The sequence below is a fragment of the Leuresthes tenuis genome, unplaced genomic scaffold, assembly GCF_036924035.1.
Source record: "Leuresthes tenuis unplaced genomic scaffold, fLeuTen1.0.hap1 SCAF_11, whole genome shotgun sequence".
NCBI lineage: Eukaryota > Metazoa > Chordata > Actinopteri > Atheriniformes > Atherinopsidae > Leuresthes > Leuresthes tenuis.
In genome coordinates, this window is record NW_027325365.1 from 23,852,409 (window position 1) to 23,874,476 (window position 22,068).

Sequence of the window (22,068 nt, forward strand, 5' to 3'; positions counted from 1 at the left end):
AAACTGGGTCACCAACAGGACAATGATCCCAAACACAGCAGCAGATCTACAGCAGAATGTCTGAAGAAGAAAAGAATCAGGATGCAGCAATCATCCATCAAAGTGCAGAGCTCATTCTGACTGAAATGCTGTGGTGGGACCTTAAGAGAGCTGTGCATAAACAGTGCTGCAAACCTTAATGTACAGGAGCAAAGTTGTGGGCCAAAATTCTTCCACAATGATGTGAGAGACTGATGATGACACACAGAAAACAACCATTTCAAGTTATTGCTGCTAAAGGAAGTTAGGGGGTAGACTTTTCTCTCCACCCACTGCTTCTGCATTTTGGCTGAGTTCTTGTTAAATGGATGATGACTCAGTATAATATATAATGTGTTGTTGATTTATTTTTACTTTGTCCTGTTCTGTAAAAATCATAGAATTTTAACATGTTGTTTTATTATAAATTCCAATGCATTTAGTTTTTTTTTTTCAAATGTGAAAGTATTCTCTTGCTTTGGAGACAGCATATGTTAATTACAAGCCAAGAGACGGGACCACAACCATTGTGTTTTTGTTTTCTTAGGTTCCTCTGGTCTAATCCACACCTAAATCTAACCACATCCAGCAAAGCCTACAGTATTCACTGTAATGTACCAGCAGCGAGTAGCATTCAGGAAATGCTGCTTTCTCCAGTTCGTTCTCCTTTTTAGCAGGTTGGCCTGCTAAAAAACGTCTTTGAAGATTTTCCTAATTAAAAGTCACATTGGCCTGTCTCTGTTTAAAATACAGCTGTGATTCAATTTCCTGTGAGTTCCTGAAGGTGTTACTCGCTAAATGCACCGAACATTATGTGCCTGTTGAAGTTTTACGGGAAAAAGTCCCCTGTGAACAGGAAGGGAGGCATTGTATATTTCATAGGCTGCAACAGATGCAGAAGTTGAGCAGCCAAAGAACAGAATGACACATGATTTCACACAAAACATGACGCCCAAGGTCAGTGTCTATTATCTAATAAGAGTTGATATACATGTTAGTTAAATAACGCTAAAAACTTGGGAGAAATGTCTAACATATTGACTAATTTCATGGATTATACAATCTGCATAGTATATTAGCTCTGGTAATCTACCAGAAAGGATCACGTGGCTGTTCCACCTTACATTTCTGCAAGTTTCATTGGTGTTCATGCATGAGATATTGTCATCAGATGGTCTGTGCAAAGTTCTGTGAAGTTGGCTCTGCAACTCGTACGTGTCACATACCTTTCTTTGGCCAACATGCATAATAAGAATTCAATCTTAAGACACCAAATAGAATTGGGCCCTAAATGATTGTACTCGGTGACTAACATTGGGGTCATATAAGTCATACGTACGTGTTTGAAGCAGAGAACAATTTTCATAAAGAAGAAACTGAATTATACAAGGTCATGTGGAAGTATGAGAATGTTACAGCTTTCTCTTGCAAGAGCATTTTTATGTTAGCTAAACCTAGCAAGAAATGGACTGCATAAGGAGCATAGGGAGCAGGAACTGAACTGGGTTGGGAAAGAAAAATACCATATACTGATATGATAAATACTATAGCCCTATGTCATATTTTGCATTGTGATGGGACACTGCAACACCTCGAAAAAACCTGCTTCAACACACCTGATTCAGATGAAATGGACTTCTTCGAAAGATTGTTAAGTTCTGCACAAGCCTGCTAATGATGCATTGATCTGAATCAGGTGTGCTGAAGCAGGGAAACATCTCAAACCTGCAGGACAGCAACCCTCGAGGACCGGATATGGATATCCCTGCTGAACTAGACTCAAATAGGCCTAGACATGCTGTACATGCTCCAAAGTTCCATCTTACCGTTAAAATTGTGAAAAGTGTAAGTGTGTATCATCACAGTCAAATTCCCAATTTCCTTCACGTATTTTTCGATTACTTTTGTTGCATCAGACTTCAATTTGAAAAGCAGCCCACCGAGGCAACTTGTCTACTCACTGTTGCTTAAAGCGGTGGAGATTTAGAGGATGCTAAAGCCTTTAAGGCAAGAAGAGAGAATATATATTATCCACATGCAATGGATTGTGGGGTTCGTTTTCTGAGACACTATCAACTTGATCCTAAAATACACTGCCATGTTGTGTATTTAGTTTTCCTGTAACACATTATGTCATGTCAGGAAAAGTGAACTGATCCTTTCAGACCACCACAGTTGTCTTGACCCAGTATATAATGAAACGATCACATAAACAGAAAATGCTTTCTTTACCCTAGAATAAAAACAAACTTGGCCTAATATGCAGTCATTTGGAATAAACTGGCATTCTTTAATGTTTTACTTATCCACTTTTCCTTTGTCTGGACAATGAAGGCGATGCCCCTAAACTGGTTGTAAAACCATGGAAAGCCAATGAATTCCAGGTCATGAAAAGTTTGCAGTCAAGATGGAAAGTGCAGCAAACAACCGGGAATTTGGCAAACTCATTTTCAGGAAACTATGGAATAATTTAATTATGTTGATAGTTTAATTAATAAGAGGTATTGGTTTCCTTTCTCAGGTTAGCGGTTGCCCGCTAGTGGCTGAACACGGACCCTACATTTCATTCGGGATCGAGCGCTGAATGAAGAATCCACATTCCCAACAGTATTCTGTCAGTGGGTTGCGTTTTCGTCTACGGAATAGGGTGTGGGTTTGCAACACGAGGTTCGATTAATTAAAGTTAAACGCATTAACAACGCGGGGACTGTAAAAGTCTCAAACAACTGACAACAAAGGACAACAATACAACAAACCACTGCACTCCAGACTGAGTGGAGCCAGCAACTTGTGAGAGACGTTCCAGACCGCAGCACGACCACCGTAAGACCTCCAACTACAAATACCGAGACATAAAAAGCAAGTAAAGGTGACATTTTTTTCTTTTTCGTTTTCCTACATATTCAGCTGCCGATTTCATATTTGACGCCATCTCCACAGTAAGCCTGTTTTAACTGTCATAGATGGTAAAAAGTTCGTTAACTTGGAGCACTCTCTGATCTAGGCGCAATAGGAGACGTAAGTGAATATTTGAAAAGTGAGCCATTACATATCATGGTTTAGCAACAAAACAATATAGAGAGGCTATAGCTAATATTAATGCGAATATTTTTTAAAAAGTAAGTCGCTAATCTTCCCCAAATGTAACGCCAAAGCGAGTACTAGTTTGTCAGTGCAGCGGAGTGATATGCACTCGGTCTTCCCAGTCTACTTGTCTCCGGGATCTGGAGGACATGGCATGGGGAGACGACGGGAAGAAGCGGTGGAAAAGAAGATAAATCTTTAAGTTGGAAAGTAAGGACTACAGCCTAAACATTCATTAGGAAAATACATTCGCGTGGCTTGTATCGGCTGTTGAAAGGTATACGAAGAGTCTACTGCTTGACTGTTGGATTAAGAGTAAAAGTGAACTGTGGTGAGCCTCATCGGCACGGTTCGCTGGCCGGGGAGGCTCGGCACACGGGTCCCCCGGAGGATGGTTGGGCTAACAACTAGCATAACGTAGCTTAGCCTGAGTTATTAGAAGTTTAAAAAGTTTCTGGAATGGAGGAACAGGAGGAAGGGTGAAGTATCCTAAGCTTACCACTTAGATAGATAACAGTGGCTGAGTAATTGGACATTGAAAGACTAAATGTCGCTTTGGTATTTTACTCTTTATGTAGAAATTGATAGTCGTGGTGGGGCGTCTGACTAACTTTATGCTAAACAAGCGGTGTTCTGTAAAATAAAGCTAAGCTAGTTAGCAAACTCTCGAGGTTTCTTACATTAGCTACATATCAGCGTTAGTTCACGCCTCCAGAATAACGAATTGTATTATGACTGAATTTTTGTGGTTCGGGTCAGTAAGAGCTGCCATGTAAGCTCTTTTAACTACCGTTTGGGGATTTGTGTAACGAGATGCGTCTTTCTGATTCCCTTTTCTCTCTGGGTGTGGGGGGGCGCTTACTTCTGACCGAATCATACTTCCATATTGTCTCTTCCATGTAGTTCATACTTGACAAGCAATTTAGACAGATCGTCGCATGTTTTTTCAAAATGTTTTTTTTATATCTTTTCTAAATTTTCAACGTTATTGCGGACTCGGCTGCGGTGAGATTGGCGCACTTCCAGTTGTTCATCGCAGAGGAGACAAAACTGCACTGCGACTTGAGTGTTGGATTGAACTTCAGGATAACATCGACTTAGATCATACACTGAATCTCACGGGATCCTGACATGTCTTTTAAGCATGTTTCTTGAACTGCTCATATATGTATGCAGTCCATTAAGAAGTGAACAAAGTGCTTCCATACACTAAATATGAAGGTTAAATTATAAGTTGGTTACATTTAGGTATTAGTGTCTCAGAATATGAGCCTGTCGACTGTATGTTCGGTCAGGAATGATTTGATTTTCTGCCTTTGATGGTGAAAACACAATGATCCAACTGTCCAAAAGATTACCATTGAAATGCAAATCTCTGCTGTCGCTGTCCCTTCAGGCAAGTTCATCAAACAGCATGTTTTTTTCCATGCATGTTACACGTGCCTTTGTGTTGCAGATATGTTATTTTTTGTCGTTAATATCACAACAAAGGCACAAATCGCTCCTGGTTTCGGTCTAAAAGCTCAGGCTGTGCTTGGAACAACTATCCTTATGTTGAACGCTGGAGCGTTCCAGGCTGATGATTTTTTTTTTTTTTTTTTGTCTGGCTTTCATGTCCAACTGACTTTGGCTTCCCTCTGCTTTTCATGTGCACATATAACAATGAGCAGTGGGAGTGGGTGCAGTGCTGTCGGACAGCTGTGGTGTAGAAGGGAGGAATCGGGCAGAGATGAGATGGAGGAAACAGCTCTTTGTGGCTACATCCGTTTTGACCAAGCCAGTTTTCACAAGCCCCCAAACAGCTGCTGGAGGCTGCAAGTGTCTGACCCGGCTTGGTTGGCCTTTAAGTGACATGTTTTTTTTTTTGTCATGAGGTGCTTTCAGACAAGTCCACAGTACTGTAGTTAGTTCTAATTAGTCTATCAGATCAATCTTGAGACCTCTTTGTGTAGTTGATTTTTAACAAGGCGTTGAAGTTGGTGACTTGTTGCTCGGTGCAGAACTGCCCCTGGCTGGCACGTGTTCACATGTATTGTTATCCTGCCTCACATATTAAACAATATTTGTGTTTGCTCTCTGGTAGAACAACTTGCTTTATTTTATTTTTTGTTAAGCATTTCTTTAAGGCCTTATTTTTCACCCTCATGTTTCTCAAGTTCTACACACAGTGTCTATCAGATAATTGAGTCATCCACGTTTAAGCAAGTCTGAAACTCCTTTATGGGAATGATGCGTCACATCAAAAAGTGGGGCAAAGGGCTTTTTTGTCAGTTGATGAAGAATAATGGCTGTCACATGGTGTGCTGATGTTAGAACTTAGTCAGATTTGAAGAGAATATTAACTCCTGATTGCATTTACCACTGTAAGGAAAGGCTTTCTTGATCATCTTAATTTAAGTCATTTCAGATTTTTGTTGATAACTGCTTTCTCTTTTGCTTTGCAGAAGGGTGGCGTATCAAAACACCGACTCCATACAGGTTGGAGAAGTCAACCTAGAGAGGAGCTGGGAGTTCTAAAGAAATGATCGCTTCCTTGTGAGAAGTGTGTCAAATTGGTACTGCAGAGACCTGCTGCCACGTCCTGATCTCAGGTCCTTCAGTCTGCACCCCTCCCTCCATCAGTGGCGGTGACCCTACGCCGGACAGCTTGCTGGAGGGCTCTTCCTGAGCAGCAGCAGCTGCGTCCTGCTTGCTGACTCCCGTCCCTCCCCTGCTTCCTGTCCTTGGTCAGACAAGGCTAAAGACTCCTCTCCTCTCCCCTCACCCCACCCCTCATTTCTGTCAGTCTCTTGTTCTTTCGCATACTTACAGCAGCTCTTTTTGGTTTATCACAAATTGAGACACTTTTAAGGTACTACTGCTGTTTGGAGATAATCAGCAGGTGAATTCTAAACTCCTTGGACAGAATTGGAGTCAGCGTTTACGACCGGGTTCTTCCCCTTTACCTACAATACAGCTTGCAGCATGACCTCCATGTCCAGTCTCTTTTCCTTCACAAGCCCGGCAGTCAAACGCCTGCTCGGCTGGAAGCAAGGAGACGAGGAGGAAAAATGGGCAGAGAAGGCAGTGGATGCGCTGGTGAAAAAGCTGAAGAAGAAGAAAGGTGCCATGGAGGACCTGGAGAAAGCTCTGAGCTGTCCTGGACAGCCGAGCAAATGTGTTACCATTCCAAGATCACTTGACGGTCGCCTGCAGGTTTCCCACAGGAAAGGTCTTCCTCATGTTATCTACTGCAGAGTGTGGCGCTGGCCAGACCTTCAGTCCCACCACGAGCTCAAGCCTTTGGAGGTGTGCGAGTACCCATTTGGCTCCAAACAGAAGGAGGTCTGCATCAACCCATATCACTACAAGCGAGTGGAGAGCCCTGGTAGGTACTGTTAGTGAAGTACATTGATTTTACTGCATGTTATTCTTGAGACAGGTTTGACACATGCACTCAAATGATTTTATTAATTTTTCTTAATTTAAAAAAAATGCTTTCCAACAGACATAGTCATGGTCAAACCTGTTCATTTGTGGTGTCTTAAAAACTTAAAACAACCCCCCCCCAAAAAAAAGGCACCATTGTTTTTAAATTGGTTGGAAACGCATGATGGATATAACTGAGTGGAGCTGTGTGCATCTTTTCAGAGCTCAGAGTACTAAAGAGCTGGTAAACAAATCCTCAAAGGTCAGGAGGCTGTCATCACGCAGGCCTGTTCTGCCTGCCTCCTCCATTTCACAGAAAATCGATATCAGTAGCTCTAGGAGTCTTATTAGATTATATGCCTCAGGCACTCCAGATTGGGTGTGGCATCAGAGAGCAGCTTACTAAATGCATAAACCACTCAGACCAAACTCCCAGCACTTTCTCTTCACAGACTGCCCCCCACCTCAGTCTTCATGTCATTGACACATACATATACACACACACACACACACACCACATCCAGTCAGAGATGACCCTGACAGGACAGCCTCTCTGACACTGAGTTTGCTTAGGATCACCACATCTCTATTGACCGTTTCAAGGATGTGGATCACATGTCTGTCAGGAGAGACTGCACGTTGTAGCATTAAAAAGAGAGAGAGAGGGGGGGGGTTGCTGGGTATTTTGGTGGGAGTTATTCTTTGAGACGGGAGCCTCAATAATAACGCCGTCATTTTGGTAAAGTTGAAGATAAAATGTATAGAAACGGTGTTTATATGTTTAGTTCTTAGGTGTTTTTTTTTTTTTTTTTTTTTTTGATGCCATAATTTCACACGACCAACTTTCAACAGATTTTATGTTTAAGTAACAGTTCTGTCCAAACTTTCCCACTCTGTGTTCCGTTTTTCTTTCTTTTTTTGCCTCTGATAATTAGTTGCAGCACCTAACTGTTTTTCACCATCAACAAGAGAGAACTGTGTTTAAAGGCCTTTAAGCTCCTTGTCTCCTGTATTTTTTTCCCCCACTGCTCCTATCCACCGCTGTAAGAAAACTGTCCTAAGTATATACATACTGCATTTCACAGTGGGGCCGACGTCCTTTTCTCGTCGATGTAATTGAATGTTTTTTTTGTTATCGTATTGGCTGTTCGGTCACTTTAAACGTATAAAAGAGACACATTTTCGGCTGTGTCCATCCATTGTGGAATTTATTTTTGGTGTGTCTGAATGAAGCAGTGAGGAACACTGCCACTCATGTGACGAATCCAACATGAAGCCATTATTGTTACAAATTACAAGAGTATTTAATGTTGCCTTGGTTCCAGACAGGAGTTTAAATTGTGAGGTGCTTTTATAGTTGTTTTTAAAGTAAAAGTTGTAGATGTTCGATCAATTGTTCACCCCTTTCCTCCTTTGTTGTGCCTTCCAGTGCTCCCTCCTGTCCTGGTACCACGACACAGCGAGTTCAACCCACAGCACAGCTTGCTTGTACAGTTTCGCAACCTCAGCCATAACGAGTCACACATGCCCCTGAACGCCACCTTTCCAGAGTCCTTCAACCAACCTCACAGTGGGGGCGGCAGCAGCAGCGGAGGTGGTGGAGGCGGTGGCTCTTTCATATCTCCCAACTCTCCATATCCTCCTTCTCCAGCCAGCAGCGGTACATATCCAAACTCTCCTGCCAGCTCAGGACCCTCCAGTCCATTCCAGCTCCCAGGTACACAAAATACACTCACGTTCCTGACCTTGGGAAACGTGCCAAACTATTGTTTTCCTCAACTGTCATTGTTGTGTAGCTAACAACGTGCTAAGTCTTCACAAACACTTGTCCCAGATGAGAGCTGTTTTCACGTTTTGAAATATGAGGAAAAATGGCAGCCAAAGTTCAGGCCAGTCGGGTTTCTTCTTTTTATCATCACTGCCACTCACAGTTTAGGAACGGGGGACATTTTTATTTTTTATTTTTATTTAATTCTCTTAAACTAAAATATCATTATCTTTTTTCCTTGCAAATAGTTTAAAAGCTGTACACGGTAAGCTTGTACGCTGCAGTGTTCAAGCTTCTTAACACTACTCTTAACGAGTTAAGTTCCTATATTCATCCAAATCAAGCTACGCCACCTAAATGAGAACAAATGAAATGCCAGCTAAGCAGTGTCTGCCAGAGCCAGGGCTTCTGTCTGCTGTCAGGGCACTAACTCAGTCTGTCAGGCAGCCTTTTTGCCTCGCTGCCACACAGGACAGCACAGAACAGACACGGATAAGCTAACAAAATATCACTGAACTTCCTCTGCAGTTAAGCGGTCTGGTTAAATGGAAGAAATATTCTTCACACTTTAGAAAGCACTTGTACTTGAGTCTGTGTGTGGATGTCTCGCCTGCTGCCATGTCCGTGTGTCTGGCGTCAAGTGCTCTTGTCTGCATCAGTCCAGATCTGCTGACACATCCGCTACTGGCAGGCAGAACAGGATTTTAGAGGCAATTTACGATTTAAGGATGTGAGCCTATTTGTGCAGCAGAGCCTTCGCAATCATTGTCTATCTAAGAATTATGACCACTGAAATGATCTTATCGGGATCCAAGTGGAGGTTTTCTGCTTTGTTTATCCTTGGTGCCTCAATTTAAAAAAAAAAAAAAAAAAAAAAAAAGCTCACGTTGCATCTCTGTCGGGAATGGGTTAGCATGTGGCTCAGAGAGGCAGAGGTGTAATGTGACACCATTTCCGGGGTACAGATCCTGGGATGATTGTCTTAGTCTCAGGAGGTGTGTGTGTGTGTGTATGTGTTTTATGTGTGCAAGACCATTTGCCAGCAGCAACAACTGGCCTCGTCCTCACTAACTGCTCTTAATGTCTCAGCTGACACCCCACCCCCGGCCTACATGCCCCCCGATGAGCAGCTGGGCCAGGAAAGCCAGTCCATGGAAACGAGCAGCAGCCTGGTGCCACAGAACATGCCCAGAGGTGGTGAGAAGTGCACACAGTTAGATTAACAGCAGCACTGCACAAGCAAATGAAACCCAAAAGAAATGAAACATTGAAAGGATGAAGTTCTGGCCTGGAAATAAGTCCAGTTAGCAAAGTTGGCCTGTTTCTGGAAAGGAGCTGCAATTATGGCCTCTTGTCGCATAATTGAATGCACCCTCCTGTTGGTCGAGCTTTAATATCACAAAGAAATGTAAGATTGTTTCATATTTCCAAATTAAGTTCAGCCCCAAAGAGAGCGACTATTCTATTTAAAGTTCAAATGTACTATATTTGAAATATTAATGTAGCAGTGAACAATTAGTTGCTATTTAAAGATGCAGCTGTGCATTGATGACTGCAGCAGAGCACGCAGCCTCTCTCCCTCCCCTGCCTCGTATTTCCTGCTCATAAGCTCTGTGTCCTCCTGATGTGGCCCAGCCTCGTGCAACTGGCACGAAAAGAAAAAAAAAAAGAAGCAAAGTTTGAGCTTTTCCTCCACCAAATAACACCACCTTCAGTCAGAAAGAATCCCACGTTTAGATGGATGCCATCTTGATCCACATTCCTCCGTTTGAGCTGAGATTTCTGGTTTTCGCTTCATTATGGCAACAAAAACACGGGTAAATGTGACGCGGGAGTTTCCAAAGGTTATACGTTACACCCCCCTTTGAGGAAAAAAGTGACCATTTATCATAGTAATCATAGTAAGAGATAGTATTTCTGCATATACTGTTTATTGTATTTTGCCTCTGAAGTCCACACATTGTGATGAATGACTACTTGACTGAATCCTTCACCTTGGCTTTACTTTAGCGCTTGAATGGAGATTTCTGTCATTTAAATTTTTGCGTTGTGGTTTGAAAATCATCAGCTTGCGATCGTATGCTATAGTGCTGTGTAGACCGTCGATGCAGAACCATCCTCGTCTGCATCACAATGCGTCTTAGAATCGAGACATTTCTGCACCGCGAGATAATTTCAGACTGCTATGATTCATGCTCCGTCCTGCAGCAGGGGAAAAAGCAGAGCAAAACCACGCTGTGATTAGTTAATGTAATGACCAACAGAAAGTGATCCCATCTCCTGTGGGGAAGGCAGAGTGAACTCAGAGCAGAATACAATCGGTCTTCTCTTCATTATAGATGCTGGATGAGCTTTCAGAGTGCACTTCTGGTTCCATAAGGCTCTCAAAAGCTGTATTTTAGATTAAAAAGAAAAAAGACTGAGATGTTTACGTCTCAGTTGAAAGGTTTGGGGCAGACAGAGCAAAAGTCAACCTTAAGGTTTGAATATACTGTAATATTGTAAACCATAACACAAAAATGCATTTTACTCTCCAAATAAATCCATCTGTTTAGTTTAAAGCTCTTCAGTCCTCTGCTGCTCTGTGTTGATTTTCTTTAACTAAAAACTTCTCAGTTATCGTAGTTTCAGTCTGAAGGCTTTTGTGTGCTATGATGTCATTATTTGAGTCTCAAAGGAAATGTATTTCAACCTGCCCTGTTGTTCCCAGATGTTCAGCCAGTGGAGTATGAGGAGCCTAGCCACTGGTGCTCTATTGTCTACTATGAACTTAACAATCGTGTCGGAGAAGCTTATCAAGCCTCATCTACCAGCGTGCTGGTGGATGGCTTCACCGATCCCTCAAACAACAAAAACCGCTTCTGCCTGGGACTGCTGTCCAATGTCAACCGCAACTCCACCATCGAGAACACCCGCAGACACATCGGCAAAGGTTCGAGTAACAGGGGAAAAAAAGAAATGGTACACGTTTTGCTCTGATCTGGATGCTCTTACAGGTTTCTGTCTCTGTTCACCAGGTGTGCATCTCTACTATGTGGGAGGTGAGGTGTACGCAGAGTGCCTCAGCGACACCAGCATTTTTGTCCAGAGTCGTAACTGTAATTACCACCATGGCTTTCATCCCACTACTGTGTGCAAGATCCCAAGTGGCTGCAGCCTGAAGATTTTCAACAACCAGGAATTTGCCCAGCTTCTGGCCCAGTCGGTTAACCATGGTTTTGAGGCCGTCTATGAGCTCACTAAGATGTGTACCATTAGGATGAGCTTTGTTAAGGTAAAATAACTTGTTATTAGTACAACAAATCAAGCATGTTTATCTTTGTATTTATTTTTCCAAGTAGAAGTCTCTGTTTGTCATTGCTGGTGGTTAATTTGTTCTGTCTCTTCTCAGGGCTGGGGAGCAGAGTATCACCGACAGGATGTCACCAGCACCCCCTGCTGGATCGAGGTGCACCTGCATGGGCCCCTCCAGTGGCTAGACAAAGTGCTTACGCAAATGGGGTCACCTATTAACCCCATCTCCTCTGTGTCCTAATAATGGATTTTTATTGGAGTCCCCCCCCCCCCCCCCCATTTCCTTTTTCTTTTCAATTTTGTTTCTCTCCCCCCACTGATTTCTAATTTAAAGCTGTCTTAATGGCTGAACTGTTTACACTTACTTTGGGAAGGGATATTGAACTCTGGCTGGAAATTCATCAGCGACCGCAGCCAGAATGGTAACTGCAAGAAAATGCCCAGAGAAAAGCGAGGGATGGGGAACTGCCCGAGTAGCAGTAACAACACGGACACGCTACTGCTTGACGATGCTACATCACCTGCAAGATATTGGGGCTAATGTTGGGACGAATCTGTCAAATGTTTAATTTTTTTGCATTAAGTTTTTATTGTTTTTGACAAATGATTTTATTTCTATATGTGTAGTTTTTAAATTAGCAGAACTGTTTCACTACTCTGCCTTACGTCTGCCAGACAGTTGGAAATTTATGGAACACTTTTTCTTACATTGTTGACCCGAGGTCAGTTATATCAGTTAAGATATAAACACAATTATGTTTACCATTAGACTCGGATATAACGGAGGCTTTCTTTTTTTTTTTTTTTTTTTTTAAATAGTCTCTACTGCTAGAAATGGACACTGAGCTTACTGCCTTTGATGCAAATTATGTACGCCAACATGATAGTTTTCAATATGGGAGATTACTGAACAAGTTTAACATGCCATAAGCTAACAACATTGTGAATGTTACATCTATTGCAAAAGACATAGTCATCGTGTAATCGGAAAATAGACACCATTTATTGATTCTTCTTTGTACTTTCGAGTTCAAGTCAGAGTAGCTGTATTTTCCAAACTCACTGTATTAACAATATTGTGCACTCATGGATTTTTGTGGAGGCATATTAAATTTTGGCGTGGGTACCAAGGCATTATGTTGATAAGATAATTGACTTCATTAGCTCAATTAAATAAACAGGTTATTTGGTAATGATTATTGCTCATGTTTCTATGTTTTCAGTCTGGATCTACTTTAGTACTAGGTAAACAATTGTTTATTCCATTAATTAAGCAGTGATTGGCACATAACCATCTACCTTTCTCCACTTTGCACCTTTAGCTACCAATGTACACGTTACATATTAGAATTGTTTGAAAACGACACAAAAACGCTCCAAAATGTACATTTATTTACCATTTTCACAAAAAAAAAAATCCGAAAAGAAGGACCTTTGAAGTACCTGCGGAGAATGCAGGACCATTTGAGTCCCGGTACATGCAGAAGAGATTTGATCCGCCTCAGTTAACAGCTATGATAGATCAGCCAGTCTGACGACTTCCTATTGGTCCACGTTGATATTTACCGTAACACTTCTAAAATGTCAGACTCAATACAGTACAACACAACAAAGCACAACTACTAACACTAGATATTAATTTAGTGAATCATTTTTCGTCCAACTATTTAGCTTTTTTTTTGTTCTTGGTCGGTGTTTACTCAACTGTTAGGCATAAAACAGCGAGCATGTCGGGGATGCAAAGATTTGCTCCTGCGTCAAATTACCTTCACAACCGGATGTGAGGTGGCTCGCGAGAAGCAAGCCAAAGATAAACACGTAGACGAACACGGGTGAGGATTTCTTATAATTTTTAGATGCTATTGTGACGTTTTTCAAATGGACTAGCTGGTAAGGCTATACAGGTTTTAGCAGGCAACGAGACGTCGTAAAACTAACGAGGGAGCAAGCCTTCCGCAGACATCGAGTCGGTGAGTCTTCTAGAGTAGTGACAGCTGTAACATTAGCTAGCTAACTAGCTAGCAAACTAACGCCAGCTAACACAGACTAACTAAGCCAACTATCTATTTGACAGTTAGTGTGAAGAGAAAGTAACTTTAGTAATGCAAACAGGTTTACACTCTGTCTTTTCAGTCGTATGTAATCAGCTAACAATGTCACATTATGTCGTAGGAAGCTGTCCCAATGCTACTGAGAATTGATATTAACCTGTTAGCTTCATGGGTAGGAAGTTTGCTCTGAAAGTAGCCCCTCGCTGGGAAGGATTATCTTTTTTTTTCTTTTTTTTCTTTTTTGTGAGATTATGTAGAGCATTTTTCTGCTTTAGATTGGATTAACGTATTAAAGGAGTGGCTAATGCGGTTAGTTGCCCGATAGTGGACGCTAACCAACTTCACTTCACTGCTTCGCTGTCCTCTCAGTGAAAAACAAGTAAACAACAGTTTCCTCTTGACCAGTTAACCGGGATTTATCTCTGATACAATGTATTCAGATGTGGCTGTATTCACCAAATGTTGCAGCCATCAGAGAGGCGTTCCGCCTGGTTTGTTGTTGTTGTTTTTTGGTATGAGTTGTTGCTTCTGATAACCTTGGTTGTGTTTTTCGTAGAAGTACACATTTTTGTAAGGGTGGTATCTTTGTTTGATTTGTATAATTTGTAAGATTTGAAACCAAGCATCCAGTCCCACAACCAACACTGTTGTTCAACTGACTGCAGCCTTTCTGGTCACATCTTCCTCCATTCAAACCGCTCCAGAGGTTTTACTTTTCATTATGCTCGCATGCAGGTGTCGGTTCGTGTGAAAAAGCCTGGAGATTGACTCGGATCAGAGATGCTGTCTTATTTGAATTTGTCCACTTTATGGTGACCTTTTTTCAAATTTAGTGACATTTAGTAACATATGAATCACGACGTACACATTACCCATAGTGTTTGTTAAAATTAAATTAAAATTGTCAGAATTGGTCATTTTCTGTTCCTTGAAGTGTCCCTTGAAGATATCGGTGTTTCTGTCCTCACAGCAGACAATGACCGCATCGTATGCTTCGTGAATATGTCATGATTGACTGACATAAACCAGATAAACATACAGTACCGCGCAAAGGTCTTGAACCAGCCTTCATTTCTTTATATAAGAAAACAGCATCCAGGTCCAGAAATGTGCACACATAAATGGAAATACAGTTTTGAAGGTTAAAAAGATAATTTGTTCAGTTCTAACAAGCTTGAAAGTCAATGTTTGGTCTAAGCACTTTTTATTCTTCAACACAGTCTGAACCTTCTTAGACAAGTTTTCAGTCATTTCTTTAAGTAGTCTTCAGGAATAGTTCTCCAGGCTTCTTGAAGGACATCACAAAGCTCTTCTTTGGATGTTGGCCTTTTGTTCTGTTCTCTGTCAGATGATCCCACACCGCTTCAATAATGTTGAGGTCCAGGCTCTGGCTCAGGCTCTGGTCTCCATAAGACCTGTTGCCACTGATTTTCAGTCCACTTCTTGAGGCATACCTCAGCCTTTTCTTTTATAAGCCTATACTTCTTACGTCCTCCACTTGTCCAGTTTTTCTGCATACACTGCAAACCATGCTGAGAGATGCCAGGCTTTCAGCTTACAGCTCTTTGGGAATCACCTTGTTGGGGCAAAAATACACCAACAAGTTGATTCCTAAGACACAAAGACAAGACTGGAAATGGGTGAAAGATCAGCCATTGTCTAAAAAAAGAAAAATCCTCATTTTTAGAAAGCCTGGAGAATTATAGCCAAGGAGCACCTTAGAATATTAAAAAGAGTCGTGCTCCTTGGAGGCAAAATGGGAAGAAATGAGGGATGGTTCAAGACTTCTGCAGAGTACTGCAGTTCTTAAAAGAAAAAAAAAAAAAAAAAGATGTGACGCGTGTGAAGTGATCACCTTTCAGGAAAGCGCTTCTCCATATTTACATGTTGCTCTGCTTCATTAGTCAGCTTTCACTTTCAGTAACACGTTCATTCCATTTTATCCATTTCCCCCCTCAGCAGCATCTGTAGCTCAGTCCAAAATGGTACGAGCAGCCTTAGTGACAGCCACCAGTCTGGCATTGACTGGTGCTGTGGTGGCTCACGCTTACCTCCTCAAACACCAGTTCTACCCGACGGTGGTCTACCTCACCAAGAGCAGCCCCAGCATGGCGGTAAGAGCGGCACGACAGTATTTTCCCTGCAACACTGTCCTTCTAAACTGTTTCAGTGAGAGTTGTTCCGTTTTCTTTTCTGTTTTCTTTCTGCGACCAGGTGTTGTACATCCAGGCGTTTGTGCTGGTGTTTCTGCTGGGAAAGTTCATGAGGAAGGTCTTTTTTGGGCAGCTAAGGGCTGCTGAAATGGAGGTAGAGTCCCGCATGATAATGCCTACTTTGCCCAAGTTGCACTGCTGATTTTTAGTTTTTTTTTTTTTAAAAAGACCGGCCTTGTTGCTCACGCCAACTCGCACGTCTTTTCTCACATCCACCAGCATCTCATCGAGCGCTCCTGGTATGCGGTGACGGAGACGTGCCTGGCTTTCACTGTGTTCAGGGATGATTTCTCTCCTCGCTTTGTGGCCCTTTTTACCCTCCTGCTCTTCCTGAAGTGCTTCCACTGGTTGGCCGAGGACCGGGTGGACTTTGTGAGTCTTCCACAGCACCCATTAAGGATACAGCAGTGTCAATTTGTACAGTAGATTACTTTAAGATAGACAGGAAGTGTGTGACGAAGGATGGAACAGATGGTCTGTGGTTACGGCTGTTTACCAGAGTTGAATCAAGATTTCACAGTTGATCATTTAGTCACACGGAACTGGAAAATACCTGTGAAAGAGGCCTGCATGTGGAATTCAGTTTGGTGACTAATGTTTTTGTGTGTTTATCCCATTCCTCGGCAGATGGAACGGAGTCCAAACATATCATGGATTTTTCACATGAGAGTTTTATGTAAGTACGCGCTATCGGCCACGTCAGCTCGCACAGCTGCGTGAGCATTTATCTTAAACTGATTGCACCTGCATGAATACCAAGTGAAACTGAACGCAAATGTTTCTGTGTGCAAATGAGGGCTCCGCAGTTTTGTCACGAGTCACTCCGACAGGCCACAGCACAGTTTTAGAAAGGTTTCAACAACATTTAGTGGGTTTTAGTGATGTTTTCAGCCATAATTAGCTGAGCTGAAGCATCTTGATTGAACACTGTTGGCTCTATCAGAGGGACATGGACATTTCTAATGTCTTTTTTTTTTAAACTTTTGTTCATAAATGGCATATGCAGAGGAGTGGAATCTACCCAGTAAAGAAAACACTGTCGTCTACTTCTTTGTTGTCTGCAGCGCTCATGGGAATGCTGGGAGTCATGGACTTTTTGTTCGTCAACCATGCCTGCCACAGCATCATTACCCGAGGAGCTTCCGTCCAGCTTGTTTTTGGATTTGAGGTTTGTCACATTTATGTCTTTAACTGTAAACAAAAGGCTTATTTAACTCGTCTGTGTTTATTTGAATCAGGCGATCCAATTCCTTCATTCACAAGGACTAAAATCCTCTTAGAATTTAGACCTGTGTACAGTATAAATCACAGATTAAAGAAGAGGGCCTTCTAAGTCCTCAGAGAGGTTCTAATGAGAAGAGCTCACAGTTTCTCAGTATCGTCTGATTGTGAAACGGAACACTAGGAGGATATTTGCAAAATTGTGTTTTTTTTTTCCACATGAATTAGAGGAAAACGATACTGAATAAAGAAATAAAATCACAGCCAGTACTTGGTCGCAACTCCTCTGACTTTTATGACACCTTTTATTCTTTGAGGACCTCACAAAAGTAGAAAACGTCATTCTTCATCAACCGGGCTGCAGCTTTGTTTCCCAGTTGACGGATCAGCTTTGCAGGCCGGAGCCTTGTCACGCTCCTTTTTCCGTTTTTCAGTGTCCACCATACATTTGTACTCTGATTGAGAGCCGGACCATTTGCTGGTGCCGTCATTGAATTGATACGTCTTTTTTTTCCTCTGGCAAGATGCATTATCCCCCTGAAAAATCCCCTCATTTTGATAGACTGAATGAGAAATGTGACCAAAATGTCAGTGCTCACTTGTGAATTAGTTGTAAGGACTGCCAACTTCCCCGATCCTTCACCTGACCTCAACCCCATATCATCGATGATACTGGAAATGTGCTCGTTTTCTTCAGGCAGTTATCTTTACGTTTCTGTTTGGAGCCACACCAAACAAAAGTTTCATCATGATTCCTCACTGAATATCACTCTCATCCTATAAGACACAGTCCGTGACACGTCCTCTGAGCCCAAAGAACCCGGGAAAACTGTTTAAAAGTGTTTGAGCTGCCGCAGAAGCTTCTGCTTTTCTTACAGATTATATCTCAGTATTTTCACCTGCTCTCAGCCGCCGGTGCTGCTGCATGTTTGTTATCTGGACATTCATTCAGTTTTCATGGCAAAACGGCGTGTCATGAGAAAACTGTAACTGTAGAAGGACTTGCAGAGCTTTGCTGCGGCTTGGAAACACAGTGAGGTGTGGAAAAGATGTCACCGGGTGCAGTAACAGATCCTGTTTTTGCTCGAGTCTTTGTTGTAACTCATGAGCAGAACGCCCTCGGTTAGGTGAGCTTAAATTTGTTGAAAAGTGCAATCTTCCATCATGCCCACTGTTTTGCACAACCACTGCGTGCTTGGCATGCTAATATGAGTTGTCGTGGCGATATGACATGTACTGTCCAATCTCAAGCCAAAAATCCTGCGCACTGTGGCGCTTTACATCACTTACACACTTTTTACAGGCATGTGTTTGTGAAGTGTTGATATGAATAAACATCTGACTCCTTTTTAAAAAAAAAAGTATAATCTTCTTCTTGGCCCCGCCCACTGATACGTAACAGTAACAGCATAAAAGTTCAATATCATCTCCTTATGTGCCCCTCAGTACGCCATCCTCCTGACCATGGTCCTGACGACCTTCATCAAGTATGTTCTGCACACGGTTGACCTGCAGAGTGAGAATCCCTGGGACAACAAGGCCGTCTACATGCTCTACACCGAGCTCTTCACAGGTGCCGCACGTTCAGCCCAAAATGCTGGGATGAAGCTGGAATTTGTCTTTGATTTAATTTCAGACCGCGAGTGTGTTGTTTCAGCCTCACTGAAATGTTGCCCGATGTGTCTTTCAAAGGTTTCATTAAAGTGCTGCTCTACATTGCCTTCATGACCATCATGATAAAGGTCCACACCTTCCCCCTGTTTGCCATCCGCCCCATGTATTTGGCCATGAGGTGAGCAGCTATATTACTGTCTGTTCCTTTAAAAAAGATCATAAAATGGAGTTGGTGCTCCACAAAGGTCCTTAAAGAAAGAAAACATTTTATTTGTTTGGGTTTTTTCAGTGTTTTATACTGTAAACTATATTACAGGACTTAAATAGACCAGATTTGCATCATTGAATGCTCTAAATCTGTATTTAATGCACATTTTGACGTTTCCTTTTCCTTTCAGGCAGTTTAAGAAAGCAGTGACAGACGCTATAATGTCGCGGAGAGCTATCCGCAACATGAATACACTGTAAGTAAGCCTTTGCTTTTTAGAAAGTGGTGAATATGTTCTCTGCACTGCTCCACGGAGCACGTGCGTCTGTCAACACGTCTGTCTTCAACAGTACAGCCAGATAGATTTCTTTGGCTTGAATTTCAGATACCCTGATGCTACTCCTGAAGACCTACAGGCCTCGGACAACGTTTGTATCATCTGTCGAGAGGAAATGGTCACTGGAGCCAAGAAACTACCCTGTAATCACATTTTCCACTCCAGGTAAGTCCGGTCTGACTCAGCAGGAAAGACTTTAGAATTCAGTGGAAAGCAAACGATGAAAGCTTGCTTGTGCTGAGCTGTCTGGAGTCGGCCAAAACACAAGTCCAAGTGGAAAATGAATCATGGCTCAAAACAAAGGCTGCTATTTGTTTGCTTTAACTCATTTTAATCATTGTCCTTGTCGCTCTGCAGCTGCCTGCGCTCCTGGTTCCAGAGGCAGCAGACCTGCCCCACCTGCCGCATGGACGTCCTCAGAGCATCCAACAACAATCAGACTCAGGCACCAGCTCAGGCTCCGCCCCCTGCCCCAGCACCACCCGCCAACCCTCCAGCAGCCCCGGCCCCTAACGGTGAGAGTCCCGCCAAAAGAACACGTGAGCACACGACCCGTGTTTGCTAGCACTCGGCACTCATGAGGACTGCTGAAAGTGACGGTGCTGAATGTCTGTGATGTGGGTGTCCTCAGCTCCACCTCACCTGGTGGAGTAGTTTTAGAGGACTAGAAACCACAGTTGGGTTGGACTTCTTTCCAGATTCGTTGAGCATCTCTCTTGCTCTGTCTCTCCTCTAGTGGCCCCAGGCATGTTGCCGGGCTTCCCTCCTGGCATCTTCCCTTTCTGGGGTCCTTTCCCTGCGGTGCCTCCACCTGCTGCAGCGGCTCCGACTCCCGGTGCCGCCGATGCCCCACAGAGCAGCACAGAGGCGGCAGGTCAGGATGCACAGTACTACCTCCTCACCTTCCAGAAGTCAATTTATGGTTAATGTTTGTTCTTTTATCTCCATTTAGTCAATTTGTGATGTTTCTCTTTCCAGCAGGCAGCAGCCAGCCTACCACATCCACTGCAGACACAGCTCCACCGGCCGCTGCTCCAGGATCAGCGATCCCAGGCTTCCCCTTCTCTTTCCCTCCTCCTCCCTTCCCCACTGCCCCCTGGCTGCCCATGCCTCCACCTCCTCCTTTTGGTAAGATTCAGTTCTGCAAACACAGAACTGCTGCCTTTTTCTTTTTTTTTCCCCCTTTCGAAGGCGTCAGACGTATCTGTCTGTATACGGCTTCCTCGTCTCTGCCCCAGTCCTCTGCAAGTTTTTACTCAAGCTTGTCTGTTGGGTCAACATGTCGGTGCAGTTGCAGTCAAGTTTGTTTTTCTCGTCCCCACCAGTGTCATCGATGCCTCCTCCCCCTCCGTCTCTCTCTCGGCTGTCGGAAGAGGAGCTGAGGGAGTTGGAGGCGGAAGGGCGGCGGGGCCTCGAGGCCAGACTTCAGTGTCTCCAAAACATCCACACCCTGCTCGATGCTGCCATGCTCAACATCCACCACTACCTCAGCACTGTCGCCACGCTCACGTAAGCAAAAGCTCAGAGATCTTAGAAGAATCCACTGAAATAGTTAAATATTAATCGGTTCATCAGGTCATTGCATCTTTCTGTTGTCCCCGCAGTCCTCCTCGGGCTGAGGGCAGCACTTCAGAAGCCAGCGGGACAAACCACGCCGCTTCCTCTGACGCGGCTGGCGGTAAGTAACAGAAGCCCCTTATGGCTGATTTTCAGAGTGCTGCTGACACAATTAAAAGCTAAAAACACCCTCTGAGAATGGAAGCTCTTTTCTAAGCAGCACTGTCCTGTTTCCAGCTGATGAAGCGAGTGGAGCCACAGTTTCCTCTCAGCCCGCCGACTCTACCTCCTCTGCTTCGGATACGGAAAGGAAAGAAAAGACGGACGACGGAGAGGCGGAGGACGGGGACGGAGAGCCGAATGCCGCCGAGCTGAGACGCCGCCGCCTTCGCAAGTTAGAGACGGCGTCACCGCTGTCGCCATCTCCCCCTCCTCCGGACAACTGATCCACGCGTTCCGACTCAGGCATATCGCTCCGGACCAACAGGAATTCTGAGCGGACTCGTGACCGCTTTGGTTCTCGGTCACCTCTCTTCCTCGTGGCTCTCGCCTTCCACAGGCTCAGGTTTCTAACCGTGTCGAGTTGGACTCGGATGGTCGGAAGACGCTGATGGACTGTTTCTGTGTTGGACAGCAACGGCGCCTCCCTTTTCTTTGTTCTGTTTTCATCACCTTTGTCTGCAGGTATTTGTGACTGTAATGAGACGGAAGAAGCGTTCTCATTTCAAACCGGCTTATGGTTTGTTAGTGCGAGAGAGGCGGCGTTTCCTTTTGTGTTTGCTAGTTTTACTGTGGATGATGTCCGCCTGCATCTCTTTGTTTAATCCAGCTGTCTTCGGTATGAAAGGTGATCCCACTCGCCACACCAATATGTTACAGAAAATGTTCTCGGACAAAATCAGTGAAACCAATCATCTACTTCTGCTTTCTGTTCTTTTAACATGCATCGGTCTTCGGTTCCCCAACTCTGTAACGAACTGATTTATTTGAACGTGTACATACTGTATAAAGAGTTTTAATAGGATGATCTGTACATACTGCAGAATAAATCAACTGAAATGGCAGTGGCACAGCACATGAATTGGTTTGAATGTTTGCCAACTGATACCACAGATGAATGTGTTGGTGGAGCTCACTGTGTGGGAGGACTTCTCTTCAGGTTTTCTGTTGCAGAGCTTTGTTGTTACCTTTAAGTTGAACATGTGGCTGTTTAAATTAAAACTCACAACAGTTGGTATTCCAGACTCGGCTCGTCTTTAATCCACCACCCACTGAAGGAGTAAATCTAAACGGTG

The 22,068-nt window shown here is 43.4% G+C and overlaps 2 protein-coding genes across 7 annotated transcripts; both read left to right on the top strand.

Moving 5' to 3' along the window:
- Positions 1–3,203: 3,203 nt before the first annotated feature.
- On the top strand, positions 3,204–12,769 carry smad5 (SMAD family member 5). Of its 3 annotated transcripts, none has more exons than XM_072396187.1 (7): positions 3,204–3,312; positions 5,547–6,469; positions 7,940–8,227; positions 9,368–9,472; positions 10,989–11,210; positions 11,296–11,552; positions 11,670–12,769. In XM_072396187.1, exons 2-7 carry the CDS (start codon positions 6,067–6,069, stop codon positions 11,811–11,813), a joined length of 1,419 nt encoding a protein of 472 aa, XP_072252288.1. In that variant the 5' UTR covers positions 3,204–3,312; positions 5,547–6,066; the 3' UTR covers positions 11,814–12,769. The 3 variants fall into 3 exon arrangements, with proteins under 3 accessions (XP_072252288.1, XP_072252287.1, XP_072252286.1); XM_072396186.1 differs by having other exon boundaries at positions 3,205–3,379; positions 9,368–9,475; XM_072396185.1 differs by having other exon boundaries at positions 3,205–3,312; positions 9,368–9,475.
- Positions 12,770–13,339: 570 nt separating this feature from the next.
- syvn1 (synovial apoptosis inhibitor 1, synoviolin) lies at positions 13,340–22,010 on the top strand. 4 transcript variants are annotated; one of them, XM_072396192.1, is made up of 16 exons: positions 13,340–13,404; positions 15,586–15,737; positions 15,838–15,930; positions 16,056–16,208; positions 16,464–16,512; positions 16,901–17,004; positions 18,504–18,630; positions 18,750–18,849; positions 19,070–19,135; positions 19,265–19,381; positions 19,574–19,731; positions 19,953–20,090; positions 20,195–20,344; positions 20,542–20,725; positions 20,821–20,894; positions 21,011–22,010. In XM_072396192.1, the coding sequence occupies exons 2-16, from the start codon at positions 15,606–15,608 to the stop codon at positions 21,217–21,219; spliced, it is 1,854 nt and encodes a 617-aa protein (XP_072252293.1). In that variant the 5' UTR covers positions 13,340–13,404; positions 15,586–15,605; the 3' UTR covers positions 21,220–22,010. The 4 variants fall into 4 exon arrangements, with proteins under 4 accessions (XP_072252293.1, XP_072252297.1, XP_072252295.1 ...); XM_072396196.1 differs by having other exon boundaries at positions 20,198–20,344; XM_072396194.1 differs by having other exon boundaries at positions 13,360–13,542; positions 15,583–15,737.
- Positions 22,011–22,068: the final 58 nt, after the last annotated feature.